This window comes from Strix aluco, chromosome Z, assembly GCF_031877795.1.
Source record: "Strix aluco isolate bStrAlu1 chromosome Z, bStrAlu1.hap1, whole genome shotgun sequence".
Lineage (NCBI taxonomy): Eukaryota > Metazoa > Chordata > Aves > Strigiformes > Strigidae > Strix > Strix aluco.
This window is the reverse complement of record NC_133971.1, coordinates 94244215-94263452: the sequence shown is the minus strand read 5'-3', so window position 1 is coordinate 94263452 and position 19238 is coordinate 94244215. Positions and strand designations below refer to the sequence as shown.

The 19238-nt window shown below is 47.9% G+C and overlaps 1 protein-coding gene across 8 annotated transcripts in view; it reads right to left on the bottom strand.

Annotated features, from left to right (window-relative positions):
• The window catches only part of ME2 (malic enzyme 2), a 39612-nt gene extending 28204 nt beyond the window's left edge, over window positions 1–11408 (bottom strand). For 2 of the 8 annotated variants that reach the window (XR_012621520.1, XM_074811667.1), the window contains exons 1-3: window positions 11267–11367; window positions 10405–10624; window positions 3125–3253 (exon numbers count right to left, since the gene is read on the bottom strand). Coding sequence is in view for 6 of the 8 variants with exons in the window: in XM_074811667.1 (XP_074667768.1) it covers window positions 3125–3232 (108 nt within the window). In the remaining 2 variants the exon portion in view is untranslated. Of the gene's footprint in view, window positions 1–3124; window positions 3254–10404; window positions 10625–10702; window positions 10776–11251 lie in introns of those variants that run through there. The other 6 variants (XM_074811670.1, XM_074811669.1, XM_074811672.1 and 3 more) reach the window with 6 other exon arrangements.
• Window positions 11409–19238: the final 7830 nt, after the last annotated feature.

Here is a 19238-nt window from a genome sequence, read left to right as displayed (position 1 = left end):
GGAGTTACAGTATGTTCTGCAATTGTTTGGCTGCAACAGCAAGGGCATTACTGATATAGCTCGTGACCTTTTCTGAGCCACCCTTCAAACAAAAAAACCCCAAACCAGTTGATATAGGTGTAGCATGCACCTGCAAAAGACAGGTAAGGATGGGAAAGAAAAGAAAAAAACCCACATGGTAAGAGAAAAACCTGCTCCAGCGGCAAAGAACAAGAGCAGATTAATCTGCACAAGGGGAAGGGGTGGTTTTGTGTTACTGATGCTGCCATCTTGCAGTTATTTTTGGGCCCACGTATATTAAAAGAGATCAAATATTCTGTAGAGTTGAGAGGGACTGTAAAAACTAAACATAAGCAACTAAAACACGAGCCATAGAATGATGATCTCAACAAGCTGCCAGCGAGAGATAAAGCCCTTTTTCTGTGCCTGTACGTATATGATATATGTTATAACATGCACGAGGCACTGTGGGCAAGAAAAACACAAAGGGTAAAGTACTTTGCATATTTAGTCAATCATTTATTTCTCTGCTGCATTCCCAAAATACATTTCTGTACAGATACGGTATCCAATATCAAGCAGTAGCACTTCCCTAGCTTACAGATCCATTCATACAGGTGTCAGCCTTAACACCAAACAGAGCCAAACAAATGTGGAAAGTTTTTTTCCCCTCTCACAAGTATCATTTCGTGGAGATACTCAAAAATTTAAAAAAAAAATAAAAAATCAATGGCTATTAATAAGCAGCTCTCTGCTCTTCCCTCCTCAAAAAAAAAAAATCATAAAAAATATTGCATTATGCTCAGTCCACCAGAGAACTCCAGGCTTAAAAAAAAAAAAAAGTTAGATATTACCACTAGAAAAACAGTAAGAAATGACCTATTGTTTTTGTTTCTGAATACTGTTGCATAATCAGCACTTGGAAAAGCTTACGGGGCTTGAAATAATTTCCACTGGCATGTCAAAGCATTTATAGCTCAGGAAAGTCTCGAGATAATCTGATCCTGACAAATCACACCAATCCACTCTTTTCTCCTTCCCTGACACAGCAATCCCAATTTTACTTTTGCAGTCAGCCAGTAACTTCTACATTTCTCTCTCCATACACAACCTGCATTCATGCAGTATCAAGGCATCTCGTGCTATACTATACTGTACAAGAAACAGTAAGAAACATGGCTGCAGGTCTGTATTTTGTCATCTTCCTTTCTTTTCAGGACACTTAGGAGTCACACTTGCCAAAAGACACACTGGAGCAATTCTCCCTGTAGTAACAGGGAGAACACAAGGAGATGCAGCTTGCAGTTCCTACCCTGACAGCCTCGCCAGATATTCTGAGCCCACCGGCCAACTTCTGACAAAAAGAGAGGGGCAAAGAAAATCAGAAAAAAAAAAAAAAAAGGTTTTGCCATGCTGAGGAAAGAACCAGCCTAGTCTTTCTGCTGAGAGAAAGGCTCAGGATTATGCATCTGGCTTCTCTCTGGGGGAGAGAAGGAGTCAGGGCCATGGGCAGAAAAAGAAGGGAAGGAAATTTAAAGTGAAGGGGAAATACAAGGCATTACAGAAAGGGGGAAAAAATAAAATGATAGAATGGGGAAGAGGAGAAAAGCCAGACATTAAAAACGTAGGATAAAACTATGCAAGTCCAGCTTCCATAGCTCCATTGCTCATGAAATACCCTGTCAGAGGCAGCTAGATTTGTCACCTTTCTTGGCTACTTTAAACATCTTGGATTAGCTAACAAAAGCCCTTATCTCATTTCTTACTAGTTTTAGTTTACACGTTGTTTCGATATTCCTGAAGGCTGCTACTACTGTAGGAAAAAAAAAGAGATTGGGGATGGGGAGGTGGAGAATAGGAAAAAAAATAGGAACATTTTTCTGGAGGGGTAAAAAAAAAAAAGCTACTTTCTTAGGAGAAATTCCTCCCACTACATGGAAATAATAATGTCTCTACCTCCCAGCTAGCTCCATTCAAGGCTTATTTTTAGATGCTCTCTGTCCAGCTCTGCACAGGGATGTTTCTTACTGATATGGCTCGGTCCCAATTCAGTCTTGCAGGAAAAAGCCAGGACTAGGACAAAGAGGCTAACACGTATTAGCAAGACTGAATTAACTTTTGCAAGCTATGAAATAAGAGTCTTTACCTGCTAAAGCTTTACTTCAATTTAACCAGCCCAAAAACTAAACCAGTAATCAGGAAGAAGCAGCGATTCTTCATCTGGCACAAGGAGGCAGCAGTACTGATCGTGTAAACCACAGCAAAGCAGGGGAAGCGCAGGCTGACAGAAGCAGAATCACAGAATCATCTTGGTTGGAAAAGCCCTTGAAGATCCTCCAGTCCAACCATGAACCTCACACTGACCGTTCCCAATTCCACCAGATCCCTCAGCGCTGGGTCAACCCGACTCTTCAACCCCTCCAGGGATGGGGACTCCCCCCCTGCCCTGGGCAGCCCATTCCAACGCCCAACAGCCCCTTCTGCAAAGAAATCCTTCCTAAGAGCCAGTCTGACCCTGCCCTGGCGCAGCTTGAGGCCATTCCCTCTTGTCCTGGTGCTTGTTCCTTGGCTCAAGAGACTCATCCCCCCTCTCTGCACCCTCCTTTCAGGGAGTTCACAGAATCACAGAATCCTTCAGGTTGGAAAAGACCCTTGGGATCATCGAGTCCAACCCTCAGCCCGACTCTACAAAGTTCTCCCCTACACCACATCCCCCAACAGCTCATCCAAACGACCCTTAAACACACCCAGGGATGGGGACTCCACCCCCTCCCTGGGCAGCCTATTCCACTCTCTGACCACTCTTTCTGGGAAACATTTTTTCCTCATGTCCAGTCTGAACCTCCCCTGTTGCAGTTTAAAGCAGTTCCCTCTTGTTCTGTCACTAATCACCTGTGAGAAGAGACCAGCACCAACCTCTCTACAATGTCCTTTCAGGTAGTTGTAGAGAGTGATGAGGTCTCCCCTTCATAAACTTGAAATGATCACTGAGTCCTCCATCATCTGCACCCTTTTTTGGCTGTGGCCCAGTACACCTTCTGGAGGTGGTTTAACCCTGGAACAAGGTCCACTGGATGATTACCGGATGAAGATAAGATATTTGATGATCACACACACTACCAACCTTGTTTGTTCGGGGGTTTAACATCAGTGGCTTGCCTTTTTCTTTCGTATGTGCACCGCGACATGCCATCGCACAGGGAGTGGCAGCTACTCGTAGTCGGGAGAACATTTTTTTTTTTTTATATTGCACCTGGGAATAAGAAAAGAAAATCATTATTTCAGATGCAGAGGCAGTAGAACTAATGTTCATATTTGTAGGCCATCTGTTGTAAAAGAAATACATACATGCTGGATAAGACTCTGCGCTCAAACATGGTGATAACAACCCAAAATTGCCTTGTGGCTGCCAGGAGGAAGAAAAAGAAGGAAGGCTTTACAACGAGAGTGCATGAATGAGTGGAGAGAACATACAGGGATCCTAACGTGAGCTAGCACTATGCTGTGGGTTGCAGCCAGCCAGCATTCACTAGGTGTTGTCTTATAACTGCACCATAAACTCAGAGCAGAATTGCCATTAGCAAATATTAACCTTCTGTGGTGACCCATGCGACTGGCACCAGTGCAAACACCAGGGAGGACAGAATGACTTGGGCTAGTGCAGCAAAACAATTTAAGCTGAGTTTCTCCAATAGCTTTCTGCCAATGAAATCTTGTGGCCTGGACAACTGAAAGGAAAGAAACTCTGCGTATTAAAACTAGATTAGAACAAAATGTAGAATTCGAATGGTCAAAATTTCACTGAACTCTGGATGCCGTGCTTAGATTTTTTGAATTCCAGACCTAAAAAGAAGTTATTTTCAGAGAGAATATATCCTTTTCAATAAAGGATATACTTCCCTAACAAAATAAAAAAAATATTAGCAGCACTCAAGAGCTTAGTTCTTAATTTCACCAGGTGATAACCCCTCTCAAACCCATTTTAGTCAACTATTGATGTCAAGCTCTTTGGAGGCGGAAATTAATCATTTCTTACATGCTTGTACAATGCACTACCACCAGGGAATGTGAACTGGACTCATCTCTAAACATCATTTCACCAACACAGAGAGCCCTTACACAGGACCTCGGCCTGTAGGAAGACACATTAAGATGGCAGACATGGCTCGCATGCAGTATCCTGCAGAATCCTGACATGGGAGAGGGAAAAACAGATCCCTTTTGCCTACACAGTGAGTGGAGGAAGGCAGAGATCCAGGATCAGCGTGGCAGGGAAGTCCTTTCCCTCTCCGTTGCTACTGGTGTGGGTGGGGGATCCCTACAGCCCGTGCTCCATCAGCCCCCGGCCCAGCAGTGTGTTCACATCCAAGACACACACAAGGAACAGTAAAGCAGGTATGAGACATTTTTAAGGAATGAAATGATGCATGGCTTGGATTTTTAATTTCTTCCAGATGGAAGCCAAAATTAGATTAAGGAACAAAACTTCATTATCTTAAATATAGCCTGAATACTTTAGAAGACCTTTCTGTAATCAAATTTACACATAATCAGCTTTTAAGATGGCAGACCGATCTTACAAGTTGCAATCCCAGGATTTTCTTCAAAATCTTTCCAAAAGAACGTGCAAACATTGAATATTTTGCAGCATCAGTTATACCCAAGTTTCTCTTCTATAAAGCCTAGAGGAAAGCAGCGCTGACATTCAGCGGGATCCCTTTCTCTCATCCTTTGTTTGTTTGTTTAAGCCTTGCAATTGGAAAAAGTTCCACTCAAAACCCATGTGTTTAGTTGTTTCGTGGTAAAGAACATAAATTTACTGTGTGGAGACAGGAGGAATGGAAGCCTTGCCAGCACTACAAACAAATGTTGCTTTTAACATGATAATTCCTCCCTAAACCAGCTAGCGGTGGACTAAACACAGCTGGTCTGCCAGAACTCAGGGCAGCTGAAAATCAGGAATAGCTGAGTGAAATTAAATTTGTGCTGCAGAACAACCAGCCCTTAGGAATGACAAATTCAGTCTTAACTGTTTTGAATTGTGATTGCTCATCTGCCATCGTTACACGATTGCAAGTCCATCTCCTCCTGCACGTGAGGCTAAAACCGATCTGTGATTACAGTGTAGCAGCAAACCTCGGCCTGCATCCCTCAGGCTGGTGTCAGGGTGGCTTCAGTCTGTCATGAGCAAATACCTTTAACATGGAATTAAAAAGCAGGCCAAACACCACACCTTATCTTACTCTAATTAAATTGAAATTACTTTGTGGCAATTAATGAGCAGTTAAGAACCAAACAAGATTGTGGCCCAGATTTCTCTTAACTTGATCAAGTAACTCTCTAATCAACGAGAGAGAAAGACTTTTCAGGGTGTGATTCAAATCTTACTTTCTTCTCTCCCCTGAGGTGCCACAGAGGCACCTAAAATGATTCTCTTGGTGGAGGGATCGCAGATGCATACAGCATATGGGAGGAATCAGGCTTCGTTTTCCACTCAGTCCCTCTGTTTAGATCCAAGAGATATGATCCCAGTTAATTTATATCCAGCATAAACCTGACTGGTTACTTAGTCCTGAGCTCTCCTTCCCCTGCTCTTCTAATTGTTTCCTATTTCACAGAACCATCAAGGTTGGAAAAGCCCTTGAAGCTCCTCCAGTCCAACCATGAACCTCACACTGACCGTTCCCAACTCCACCAGATCCCTCAGCGCTGGGTCAACCCGACTCTTCAACCCCTCCAGGGATGGGGACTCCCCCCCTGCCCTGGGCAGCCCATTCCAACGCCCAACAACCCCTTCTGCAAAGAAATCCTTCCTAAGAGCCAGTCTGACCCTGCCCTGGCGCAGCTTGAGGCCATTCCCTCTTGGCCTGGCGCTTGTTCCTTGGCTCAAGAGACTCATCCCCCCTCTCTGCACCCTCCTTTCAGGGAGTTGTAGAGGGCCATGAGGTCTCCCCTCAGCCTCCTCTTCTCCAGACTAAACCCCCCCAGTTCCCTCAGCCGCTCCCCATCACACCTGTGCTCCAGACCCTGCACCAGCTCCGTTGCCCTTCTCTGGACACGCTCGAGTCATTCAATGGCCTTTTTGGAGTGAGGGGCCCAAAACTGAACCCACTCATCGAGGGGCGGCCTCACCAGTGCCGAGTCCAGGGGTAAGATCCCTTCCCTGTCCCTGCTGGCCACGCTAGTGCTGATACAAGCCAGGATGCCATTGGCCTTCTTGGCCATCTCTTTCATCTCCCATCTTGCACATCTTTAACTCTTTTTGCCACAGACTTTTAAACCTTTTTTAGCAAGAATCTGCCTCCAGAACTCACCATAACTTACCCTGAAGCCACAAAGCAGGCATCCTTCCCCATCCCCTGTCCATGCTCCTATAGAAGGGCCAAGGGCTCTGTGCTTTGCCCTCATGGCTGTAGCAAACCTGCCCTCTCCTCCCAGCTCTGCTGGCCATCGACCTGGCAAGAACAAGCCACCCACCTGCCCAGGTCCTTCTTTCTAAATCCTAATTCTTCCTCAAAAATATGTGGACAATCCAGTAACCCTTACAATTAAAAATCAAGGCTATGTCTATACATGCCACCAGTAGTTGAATTCTTTTTAAAACAGAGCTCCCAGGCTCACCCCCAGCCGAGCCGGATGCAGCACTGGGGTAGCCATAAAACCAGCTCACACCAGGAGTTTGGGATTACACTTAACAGCTTCTCAGATGACAGATACCACCAGACAATAAAAATATTTCAGCTGCAGCACGGTCCAACCGACAGCAAATAAGCTGCTACTTCTCTTCTGGTGTCATGAGAAAGGAAGAAGGGACACGAAGCCTTGTGCCTGGTGGCTTGTATTTGCCAGCCCTGTTTCTGGGGAAGCACTTGGGGCAGGCAGCAAGGACAGGTCACAGAATCACAGAATCCTTCAGGTTGGAAAAGACCCTTGGGATCATCGAGTCCAACCCTCAGCCTGACTCTACAAAGTTCTCCCCTACACCACATCCCCCAACAGCTCATCCAAACGACCCTTAAACACATCCAGGGATGGGGACTCCACCCCCTCCCTGGGCAGCCTATTCCACTCTCTGACCACTCTTTCTGGGAAACATTTTTTCCTCATGTCCAGTCTGAACGTCCCCTGTTGCAGTTTAAAAAGGTCTGGAAGAAAGGTCCCAAGGTCCCCAAACCGATACCTGGTTTCAAGGAGATGAAAGGGCTGGGTCATGCTGCTTTGTGGGAAGGTTTTTAAATGGTTTATGATGGGTTTTGTGGAAGAGAAGCCAGGCTTGAGCCGGTGGTACTTTAACCGTAAGAAAAAGGAGAGATAATTTTGAGAGTAGAAGCTGATAGAGAAGGGGGAAGGATGTTGACTGAGGGAAAGACGGGGGGTTGCAATGATGTGAGAACATACACAGAGCGGTGAGCTCATGCAATGTCCTGTGAGGAGGAATTCGGAAGAAAGCAAAGGAATTGAAAGAGGAATAAAATTCCTGCTAAAACATTTGTCAGCATAACTAGAACAAGGATTTCTTTTCTTCTTTCAGTACCTGACAATGGTAAGGACTAAAGACTGCAGTGCACCACTAGACTTAATCCAATACAACTGGTAATTTTTGACTTATTACCACGTACATGCTGTGTCACAATTTAAGAGAATTAAATTCTTCAGCAGAGCAGATGACAGCTCTTCTCTGTGCCTTATCAGGAGGCATCTGGCCAGGTCAAACTAATTACCAATACTGCACAAGTGCTCTTATCTAGGAGCAAATGTTTTGCTGCTGCAATTATGGATTTGTTAAATTGCAAAAGCTACTTTTAAGGGAAAGGTTCATCATACTTTTGAAAGGTACAATTACATTGCTCAGAGAGTCAGGAAGCTCAGTGTCAATTAAAGCAAGATCTGCTTCAATTACTGCACAGGCTGCCTGACTTGTGGATCATACCTAAATACTGAGGAGTATTTCTCAGCGGACGGCAACTTGCGCTTGATGACTTTGCAGTCTTCCTTCAGTCTGAAGGATGGCTAAGCATAAATATTCTTCAAGTATTCCTGAAATCCTGTGTAAACGACACTTCCAGTCTTTTGTGTACAGAAATTACCAAGAGCTGGGTGTTAACAGGAGCTTGTTCTTGATAAACACAAGCTGGAATTATTAATTCAAGACCACACAGGCCTCACAGAGTATCCAATCTTTCTGGCCTCGATCGGTTTTGGGTTTTTTGCTCTAATGCCAACAAACATTTTCTCTTATGTACCCACAGCAAAGCAGCCAGTGAGTCTGCACTACCCTGAGTCTGGTGTGGATGCACCCTTGCACTCTATTCTTTTTTTTTATTTTAATAAACAGACAAGCCTTGCCTACCCAAGCATGACACAAACCAGGCACACGCTAGCTGGCTTCATCACTTCAGGAATGATAAAGCAGTCTAAATTATTACATTAGGCAAGTACCAACTATAAATGTGTCTCCCAATGAGACTTTTACTTAAAGAAAGCAGCTTTCCCTGCACCCACCACCCACCAGCACTGCAGTGGGTGCTCCGTGGATCAAGGGAGAAGGAGGCACTTCCATTTTACAGCGGGAGCACCCCAGCACGTACAAAGGAGCAGAGGGATGAGGCTGGGCGATGCAGTTCTGCACAGAAACTCAGCATCTCCAGCTCCCTGAGCTGACCAGATGCTGTTGGGGGATGTTAGCAGAAAATGGTGGTAATAATATTTCAGGTTCCTTCCAGCAAAGTCCTGAGCCGTCATTTTAAATGACATTTCTAAGGTACCTTGAGCTCTGCAAATTAAAAGGAACAATCACACAGGGGGGGTGTTACTAATAAAATGTCAGGCAGTGGTGAGTGGGTCATTTTGAAAGCAGATCTTGAAACTACTTTTCTTCCCTCTTACTCTGAGGCAACCAACTGAACAAGGAGAAAAGTCAGATATAAAGTACTTGAGTAAGGAAGTTCACAACCTGAGGCTTGCAACATTCAGCAAATAAAGCACGCTCAGGCGAATTCAAACGAGAATAATTTCAGAACACCGTTGTAAAGAGAGCATGTGTTCTCTACATTAACTTACAATATTGGCAAACCTCTCACAGCACAACTAGAAAGGAGGACTAAATTGTTTGGTATTGGAGTCTTGATTCATAAAAGCTCCTACCACAGAACATCAGAGCACTGGTTTTTTATACATTAATGGATCTGACCTACATTTTTTTTTTTTTAAGCATCAGAAAGTCCATGACCTTGTACTGTGGAAATTGCAGCAGCTGTATTTTTGGCCCAATCTGGTAAGAAGATGTATTCACATTCTTGATTTTATTCCATTTGTCTAACTGGGAGGGCTACCGGTAGTAACGGTAACTGCATCTATGTATGTGGGATAAAGGCTTTATCCTGCAGAATCCTCAGAAAGATTGCAGAAATAAACAGAAAGCCACTATTGCTTCATTCTGGAGAACCGGTACATCTCTACTAAAGCTGTTTTCTTCAGTTCAAAAATACAGATTTTTGGGGATATAAGTTGAAAGAGAAACAAGGATGTTCTCAACTGCTGCACACTTATGAAAGGGAATTCTTCCTGGGAGAAATAAGTACAGAGAAACTGAGCTGCTTACTAATTCAGTGTCAATCAGGTGAAGCACAAACCTGCCAACCACTTACAAACCTTAGTGTGCCCTACAATTACAACTAGTTACCAGCCCAAGTAACAGCGAGTGCTCCTTCTGTTGCAATAAAGGTGCTGCCACCAGCAGTAAAGATGAACACTCAATTAGTACTCACTCAAGTACGGCAGCTACCACGCATTTTGACAGCTTCTTAGTTTGCAAAAGAAAAAGCTTCAAATTTTGTCTGTGCTTACGCTGCTGACGCAGGATTATCAGCAATTTCATCCTGGGACTGTAACAAAGACTTTCCCTTAAAATACAGGCTCAGACTAAGTTTCTACAGACTTTACCACGTCTAATAGAGGCAACATCATGTTAGACACTGCTGGCTACACACACACACACACAGATTACTTGCAGTTTCATATTCTGCCTAGCTCTATTACCCATGCGTATACACACATATATAGAAAATTTCCCTTTCCTGTTCACTACTAACATTTTGGAACGAAGGACACAAAGATACCAAATAATAATTAGCTCGCTTGGCTGCAAGATCGTCCTTTTTTATCAGCCTTTTATCAACATGGTGTAAGTTTTCAGTTTCCTCAATTAGTTAAGAGATTCGTGCCATGACAAACACACCAAGTTGCTCAGAGACCAGCACTTATCTAGGACCATTTAACGTGACGGTGCGGCGAGGCCAAGAGGAACGTGGGGACCTGCAACGGTGGCATTTCAAACAGCCACTTCTTTTAACAAATAGCCAAGAGGCAAAACCCAAGGACCGCAGAAACTAGATCTAAAAATACCAGGCAGCCGGCCGGCGTTTCCTCTTCCAACACCGCACCAGCAGCTCTGCTAGTTCCCAACTTTTACTCTCTAGCTTTTAGGGCCGTGCCATAAAAGTTCACCGCAGGTTGAAAGTCGGCGTGGGGACCGTCGGCCGACGCTGAGGTGATGCAGAAGCAGCCGTGTCCTGAATTTGGCCAGTTTGGGGGAGCGTCCTCTCAAGCTTGACCCGAGGAGCTGCTACCAAAGGAAAGGGGGTTGTTCTCAGAGGGTGGCAGCTGAATTTGTCACCCATTTTGACAGCTGGTAAACACGTACCCTGCAAGCTTAGGCAGCGCCTTGTCCTCTTTCCTCTGAGGCCAAACAGCCGCCTTTGGCGTTTGCCACCTGCCGCAGGGCCGAGGGCTGTGGGCCGCGGCGGGCGGGGGGGTTCCGCTGTCCCTGGAGGGGGGCTCCCAGCAGCAGGCCGAGCCTCGGGGCCTCCCAAAAAAAAAAGGGGGAAGGGACGAGCTGCGGCTTTGGGACGACTTCAATCAGCCCCCGAGCACAGGGAGCTCCCTCCATCACCCTCCCCGCTCCCGGGCGGGCCCTCGTGTGCCCCCCCACGCCCGGGCCCTCCCGGCCCCCGGGTCCTGCCCAGCGCACACCTCGGGCAGGGCACGGAGCGAAAGTCCCCTCCTCACCCTGGCTACACGCAGGCGGCAGGGCCGGGGGAGAGGTTTTAAAGGGCGGGGGAAGGGGGGGGAGGGAAGGCACTCGAGGAGGAAAGGCAACAAGGGTCGAGGCTCTGGAGAAAACGCCCCCAAAATACGGGTTTGCCAAGAGACAGAGGCCTCTCGCACGCCATTGAAACTGTAAAATTGTTACCAGAACGGGATCTACCTCCTCCTGCGGCTGCTGCCCTCTGAGTGATGCTGGCCGAGGACCTGTGTCTATTGTGCAACAGCAGCTCCCATCCGCCCGAGCTCCGGCCGCCTCGATACCCGCCACTGAATGGAGCAAACAAGGAGGCAACAGGGAGGGACACCCCGGAGGGCGGGGCGCTGTCGTGACTGACAAGCAACGCGGTCAATGAAAGGGAAGGCGGCTGGCCGGCAGACGGCGGCGCTCGACCAATGAGACGCCTCCCCCGCGGCTCCCCGCCCTGACGGCGGGGAAAAGGGGGTGGGCGGCCCCGTAGATGTTAATTAGGCCGGGAGCGGTGGCCAATCAGCGCGGGTGGGGGGGCGGGGCCAGGATCCGCGGGCGGGGAGGGGCCGGGGCCGGGGCCGTGTGGGGATGTGAAGGACTGTGAGGGGACATGAGGGGTCATGAGGGGACAAGGACGTGAGGGGTCTGGAGCACAGGTGTGATGGGGAGCGGCTGAGGGAACTGGGGGGGTTTAGTGTGGAGAAGAGGAGGCTGAGGGGAGACCTCATGGCCCTCTGCAACTCCCTGAAAGGAGGGTGCAGAGAGGGGGGATGAGTCTCTTGAGCCAAGGAACCAGCACCAGGACAAGAGGGAATGGCCTCAAGCTGCGCCAGGGCAGGGTCAGACTGGCTCTTAGGAAGGATTTCTTTGCAGAAGGGGTTGTTGGGCGTTGGAATGGGCTGCCCAGGGCAGGGGGGGAGTCCCCATCCCTGGAGGGGTTGAAGAGTCGGGTTGACCCAGCGCTGAGGGATGTGGTGGAGTTGAGAACGGTCAGTGTGAGGTTCATGGTTGGACTGGAGGATCTTCAAGGGCTTTTCCAACCGAGATGATTCTGGGATTCTGTAAGGGGACGAGGACGTGAGGGGTCTGGGGACATGAGGGGACTGGGGCTGTGAGGACAGGGACTGTGAGGCAATGGGGATGTGAGGAGACAGGGACCATGAGGGGAGGCTGAGGGGAGACCTCATCGCCCTCTACAACTACCTGAAAGGAGGTTGCAGAGAGCTGGGGATGAGCCTCTTTAATCAAGTAATAAGTGATAGGACAAGAGATAACGGCCTCAAGTTGCGCCAGGGAAGGTTTAGACTAGATATTAGGAAGTATTTCTTCACAGAACGGGTTGTTGGGCATTGGAATGGGCTGCCCAGGGAGGTGGTGGAGTCCCCATCCCTGGAGGTGTTCAAGAGGCGGGTTGACATAGCACTGAGGGATCTGGTGTAGTTGGGATCTGTCAGTGCTTGGTTAACGGTTGGACTAGATGATCTTCAAGGTCCCTTCCCAACTAGATGATTCTGTGATTCTGTGGCATGGGGCCATGAGGGGACTAGAACAATGAGGAGACATGAGAGCACCAGGGCCATGAGGGGACTGGGGATCTGAGGGGACACTGTGAGGAGACAGGGGACATGAGGGATCCAGGGCTGTGAGGGGATGGGGACGTAAGGGGGCTGGGGATGTGAGGGGCCAAGAGGGAACAGGGACTGTGAGGAGATGGGACCATGAGGGGATCTGGGCTGTGAGGGGACAGGGACCATGAGGAGATGGGGCTGTGAGGGGACTGGGGACATGAGGGGACAGGGGCTGTGAGGGGACCAGGGCTGTGAGGCGACAGGGACCATGAGGAGATGAGGACATGGGGGGACTGGGGCTGTGAGGGGACAGGGACTGTAAGGGGATGTGAGGGGATGGGGATCATGAGGAGATGGGGCTGTGAGGGGACATGAGGGGACAGGGGCCGTGAGAGGATGAGGCCATGAGGGGACTTGGACAATGAGGAAATGTGAGGGACCAGGGCTGTGAGGGGACAGGGACTGTGAGGGCAGCCAGGTGGCACCCAGTATGGTGGGGGACCATGGCCCCTGAGGGGCACGCTGAGGAGGACGGCGAGGCAAGAAAGGCAAAGCAGAAGGTAGCAGAGAGCAGGTCTCTTGGTGGCGGGGAAACGGGGTCCCCCCTGGGTATAGTTACTTGGAGCAAGAGGGTCACCACCTCCCAATGGCTGGGGCCACAGTGCTGGATCCCCTACACCGATTAGGGCTCCTCCAAACACGCAGAGCAACGGCACCGAGGAGTTACCCTCTGCCTTGTGTGGTGCCTTATAGAGCCCGGCGGGCTGGAACACCCTTGGATTAAAACGGAAGACTTGACGGAAGATGGTGAGGTCAACACTAAAATTGCCAAGGCCCAGGAAAGAATTGCGGTCTGAAAAAGCATCACTTTTCCTAATAACATCGGGCTGTTTGTCCTAACACTGGTCTCACCTTCTTCATAGGAATGATACTCTTCCCCAGATAAACTTTCACAGGGTTTGGAGAGGGAAGGTACGTCAGTATGAAACGTGACCGCTCAGCTCATCTGAGACTTTGTCCGTCTCCTCTCGAGCCCAAACTCTCAGATGTTTTCCAGTGTCACAAATTTTGAGGCTGTTAATTCTCTTCTGGCATGAACGTGATTTAAACTGTTAGATGTATAAATGAGCAGTTAAAAGCAGCAGAGTTGCTATAGTAACCGTAACAATAAATATATAAACGCACTTAATCAAAACCTCCTCTTCTAATCATGATTTTGAGGCCTGTCATGAAGTGCATATTCTGCTGCTTTCCCCCCATCAGCACGACTGCGACGGCTTTGAAACATTTCTGAATGATGTGGTGCTGCACCTAGATACAAAGGAGATTGCTAAAACAACGTGCAAGGTCATGACTTTGTGTCTGGCTAAAAATAGCCCCAATTAAAGGCATTTTAAAATGCCGGACTTCACACCCGAAGAGCAGAAATCAGTATTGCTGTAAACCCGTGCCATTTTAGACCGGTTGAGGATCTGGTTGAACGTATCTAATGAAGAGTTAACGCCTTGCTGAGGTGTAGTGCGTAACGCTTCCTTGTGAAAGATTGGCTGTCTTGAAAGCTCTGGTGTAATTCCTCCCACAAAAGAAAAACCTGCACCCCAGGGAACAGGATTCAGCAGGGCTGCAGGGGCTGAAACTCCCAGCGATAATTTTTCATGGGAGGGAGAGTTTTCCCTTCCTTTTGCACCAGCGTTTTCTCCCAGCAGCTCTTTGGTGTCAGTTAAATTCCTTCTCAAATCCAGACTCCAGCCCACCAAACTGTTTTTAAGCTCCAGTCGTTGTGGAGAGGAGGGCTGGAGCATTGCCTCAACACAACCCTGGTCTTGCACAGGTGGGCAGCAGCAACCTGGAGTGATGGGTCATGCTACAGCTCAGCCTACTACCTGATCATGTAAACTTGGCTTAACCTAAGCCAACTGGGGGGTTTTATGTCTGATCTATGGGGATAGCAATCCCATATGGAGTGGGATCCTGCCTTCTCAAGCCTGTTCTTCATCTCATGCTACATGTTGATTGCCAGCCAGCTGAACAGGAGCCAGCAGTGTGCCCAGGTGGCCAAGAAGGCCAATGGCATCCTGGCTTGTATCAGCAATAGCGTGGCCAGCAGGGACAGGGAAGGGATCTTACCCCTGGACTCGGCACTGGTGAGGCCGCCCCTCGATGAGTGGGTTCAGTTTTGGGCCCCTCACTCCAAAAAGGCCATTGAATGACTCGAGCGTGTCCAGAGAAGGGCAACGGAGCTGGTGCAGGGTCTGGAGCACAGGTGTGATGGGGAGCGGCTGAGGGAACTGGGGGGGTTTAGTGTGGAGAAGAGGAGGCTGAGGGGAGACCTCATGGCCCTCTCCAACTCCCTGAAAGGAGGTTGCAGAGAGGGGGGATGAGTCTCTTGAGCCAAGGAACCAGCACCAGGACAAGAGGGAATGGCCTCAAGCTGCGCCAGGGCAGGGTCAGACTGGCTCTTAGGAAGTATTTCTTTGCAGAAGGGGTTGTTGGGCGTTGGAATGGGCTGCCCAGGGCAGGGGGGGAGTCCCCATCCCTGGAGGGGTTGAAGAGTCGGGTTGACCCAGCGCTGAGGGATCTGGTGGAGTTGGGAACGGTCAGTGTGAGGTTCATGGTTGGACTGGAGGATCTTCAAGGGCTTTTCCAACTGAGATGATTCTGTCATTCTGTGATACTACACAGTCACCAAGTGCCTGTTGTATTTATAGCTAATTCATGCAACTGCCTGAGCGATAGTACAAGAGAAACCGTCGTTTCTTCTTCCTCCCGAGGACTTTTAGCACCATATTTGGTGCTCAACACAGAAGAGTTTCTTTTGGCGCACATGATGTTGTTGCTTTGCTGTTGCCAGGAGAGCAACTGGGAGCCCCTGGCACTGCTCCGCTCGGTAAAGCCAACTGCCACGGCTCTGCTGTCTCTCTTGGCTGTACAGGGCCGGCCTCAGGCAGTGTCACTGCTCACTCACTACAGGGCGCGAATTCATTCAGAAATTTTTAATACAACAGGAGACTATTTGATTAGAATAGCAGATTTCCCATGTGCGCAGGCTGTTGTGTTTTCGTGGGGTTCCTCTCTGGAGGAAGCCAGGGGGTTTGTGCTGAAGTAAAATGCCTCTCCCAAAAGTCATCCGATGGCAGTTTGAAGATATACATCAAGGTGGTTTTCTTAAATCACTTCCACTCTCCTAAAACGATCCTGTATTTCCCATTTGAGTTTTCCTGGACTTTTGATCGTTTACCCCTATTCTGTCCCTCTTTGCTAAATCACAGTTGGATACTTCCTGTTTCATTTTTCTCGTGATAAACCGTACTGATTGTAACCACGTCTGCCCGATAAATTCAACAGAAGACTCTTGTTTCCCATCCTTGAGTTAATTTTGTCTCTCCTTTCTGTAACGTTTCCAGTTTTTTCAAGTATCCTATTTAAAGCAACATCAGCAGAGCCGGACTCGGTGTTCTTGGTTTTTATGTCACTGATTCTTAATGGAAATTTAAAAAAAAAAAAACTAAAAGACACTTTGCTGTTCTACTCACCTAGATCCAGGGTTCTTTTTCTTCCCTTCATATCGCTGCCTACACCTACACTGTCACTCCCATAAATGCGTTGATAATGTAGCTCTATATACACAGCTACTGAACAAATAATTATTTAAGCAGTTGTCTTAGTTTTTATCTACCTTCCAGCTCAGAAATTTTTACAGTACAGACCAGCAGACAAGCCCTCTCTTCAGAAAAAAAGTTTCTGTGGCTTGATAAAACCTGGCATCTTCACCTTCCTCTCTTTCTTTCTGTTTAAAAGTGCTGAGGGTTAACTACATGTTGAGACTAATCCTCAGATGGAGAGATGACACTAATGACTCTTCTCATTTACATTATGAGCAGGAACTAGTAAAGACGATCGTTACCTCCAGGCAAGGTTTGTGAAGAAAAATAATCTTTTATTAGACCGATTCCACTAAATGATACTACTTCTCGTCACAAACCTCGCCTCTTTTACATCTTCAGATTAACAACACTGCTAATTACCTTTACACCGTTGTCATTATTTTGATTCTGCTTCTACCTAGTAATTCTCTTCTATCTTTTAAAGTTATTCTGCTTAAAATCGCTCATGTAGCGTTTTTGCAATCCGATGTATCCAGACTATTCTCTGGCCGTGAGACCAGCTCGCATGGGAACTGCCCACATCCGTGCTGTTAAAATGTTTTACCATCCAAACCACCGTCTGCATGTGGACTGTATTTTGGGAATAGTGTGCTAATTCCCACACTGTCTCCAGCGATTGTTTGGGAAAATGCTAGCTGGCCTGATGCAGAATTCTGCCTGGGATTGTGCTAACAGTGTAGATGACAAAGCTGGGGATGTTTTGTGGCACTGTTAAATCTGTCTTGATTAGGGATGATGTTAATTAAACATATATCCGTATGTGTCTGTAAATCTTCCCAGTTAGGGAGCTTTGGTGTGTGTGGATACCAGTCCCTCCCCTCCCCTGTTCTGATGAATTCCTCTGCCAGTGACTTATATAACTGTCATCGCAGGTTAACAGGTCTGGCCTTCACTGCTTTTTAATTTATATTTTACTTTCTCTGCTTTTGATCTGGAGCCTCTTTTTAGGCTGGTGACCCGTTTGACCTCAGATCACCAGTTGCTTCTACCCTGCTGCGCTCCCGAACAGCCAGGGACATGGTGACAAACCCTGGGATGGTCTAACCAGGTGGTATTTCATCTTTTTTTTCCTGCTCTTCCTCCGCTTCCTTCAATATTCACTTTCTTCAGTCCACCTTCAACACTGCCCCATGCTACTTTACTTATCCTGACCAGCGACCGGCTCCTCCCTCCTCATTTTTGCTCCGTTAGCAGAGGATTCGCACAGACTTATCCATACTGGAGCTAAACTGGCCGCCACGGTGGGGCCAGAAGCAAGCGCACTGCGAAGGAAAGGCTGCCCAGTTCTGCCTCACCCCCGGGCAGAGACCACAGGTACCACACAGAGCAGCCTTCGCAGCCTTTTTGCTGCCTTCATCCCCTAATAAATCTACTTTTCTGCTGGGAATGGGGGTAAACCCCTTCCTCTTCTCCACTGCTGCTGGTTTTATTAGTTGCATTAAGTGCTGTGGTCACAGCTCCCGGTTCTGGTGCAGACACACAGTGACCTTTTCTTACGCCACCCTCCTAAGTGGGAGCTTTCTTCCAGAGATCATCTACAGCACCCGACCTCTGCCCGTCTGAATCATCTTCCCTGACATCACGTTTCTTATCTTTCCTCTCAAATGACTGAGTTCCTTAACTATCTTGATGGAAGGACACAAGGACATGGAGCCTGAATTGAGGGGGGCAATTTCACCCCAGGAGAGAAAACTTCTGTCTTTAATGTGCCTCCTTTAACCATAGACATAACCAATTAATTTTCATCGTGAGGCTTGAACGGTTTAGTCATGACCTGGACTGGGAGCCCAGAGAGTCACAACAGTTCTGTGATCCCTTCAGGTTAAATTAAGGTGAAATGACACCAGATGACCAGTTAAAATGTTTTACTTGTGGTAAAAAAGAACTTAAACTTGGAAAAGGATAATAAGCAATGGGGTGTCTTATAAATCTGTAAGAAGGGAGGGAAGGGAAGGGAAGGGAAGGGAAGGGAAGGGAAGGGAAAGGGAAGGGAAGGGAAGGGAAGGGAAGGGAAGGGAAGGGAAGGGAAGGGAAGGGAAGGAAGGGAAGGGAAGGGAAGGGAAGGGAAGGGAAGGAGGGAAGGAAGGGAAGGAAGGGAAGGGAAGGGAAGGGAAGGAAAGGAAAGGAAAGGAAAGGAAAGAAAGGAAAGGAAAGGAAAGGAAAGGAAAGGAAAGGAAAGGAAGGAAAGGAAAGGAAAGGAAAGGAAAGGAAAGGAAAGGAAAGGAAAGGAAAGGAAAGGAAAGGAAAGAAAGGAAAGGAAAGGAAAGGAAAGGAAAGGAAAGGAAAGGAAAGGAAAGGAAAGGAGGGGAAAGGAGGGGAAAGGAGGGGAAAGGAGGGGAAAGGAGGGGAAAGGAGGGGAAAGGAGGGGAAAGGAGGGGAAAGGAGGGGAAAGGAGGGGAAAGGAGGGGAAAGGAGGGGAAAGGAGGGGAAAGGAGGGGAAAGGAGGGGAAAGGAGGGGAAAGGAGGGGAAAGGAGGGGAAAGGAGAAAGGGGAGGGGAAAGGAGAAAGGGGAGGGGAAAGGAAGGAGAGAGTCAAAGAATCTGGATCACTACCCCTGGATCCAGCGTTGTCTCAGGTCTGATAATCTTGGGTGGTGGGTGCACACCCAGCAAAGTTTTCTGTCGCCTTTTAAGTTCATCTTATCAGCTGATTTGCATACTAGATGAGGAGGGGCAGGGATTCCACCAACTCATTTGCATGAAAGACGAGGAAAAGGTGGAGCAGGGGTTCTGCAGGTGGTGGTACACACCCTGCCCACCTTTGGTTCTTGCCCTGTTCCCACAGATTTTTGCTGACTTCCTGCTTCTTGAGCAATCATCCTGCTCCTGGGGCAGAAATGCTCACCTCTTACCAGTTCTTGTCACCTCTTCAGTGGTGAAGGATCGAAGTCATTAGCAAGGCCTGCATGGTGTCTGGCTTGCACAGCAGAGC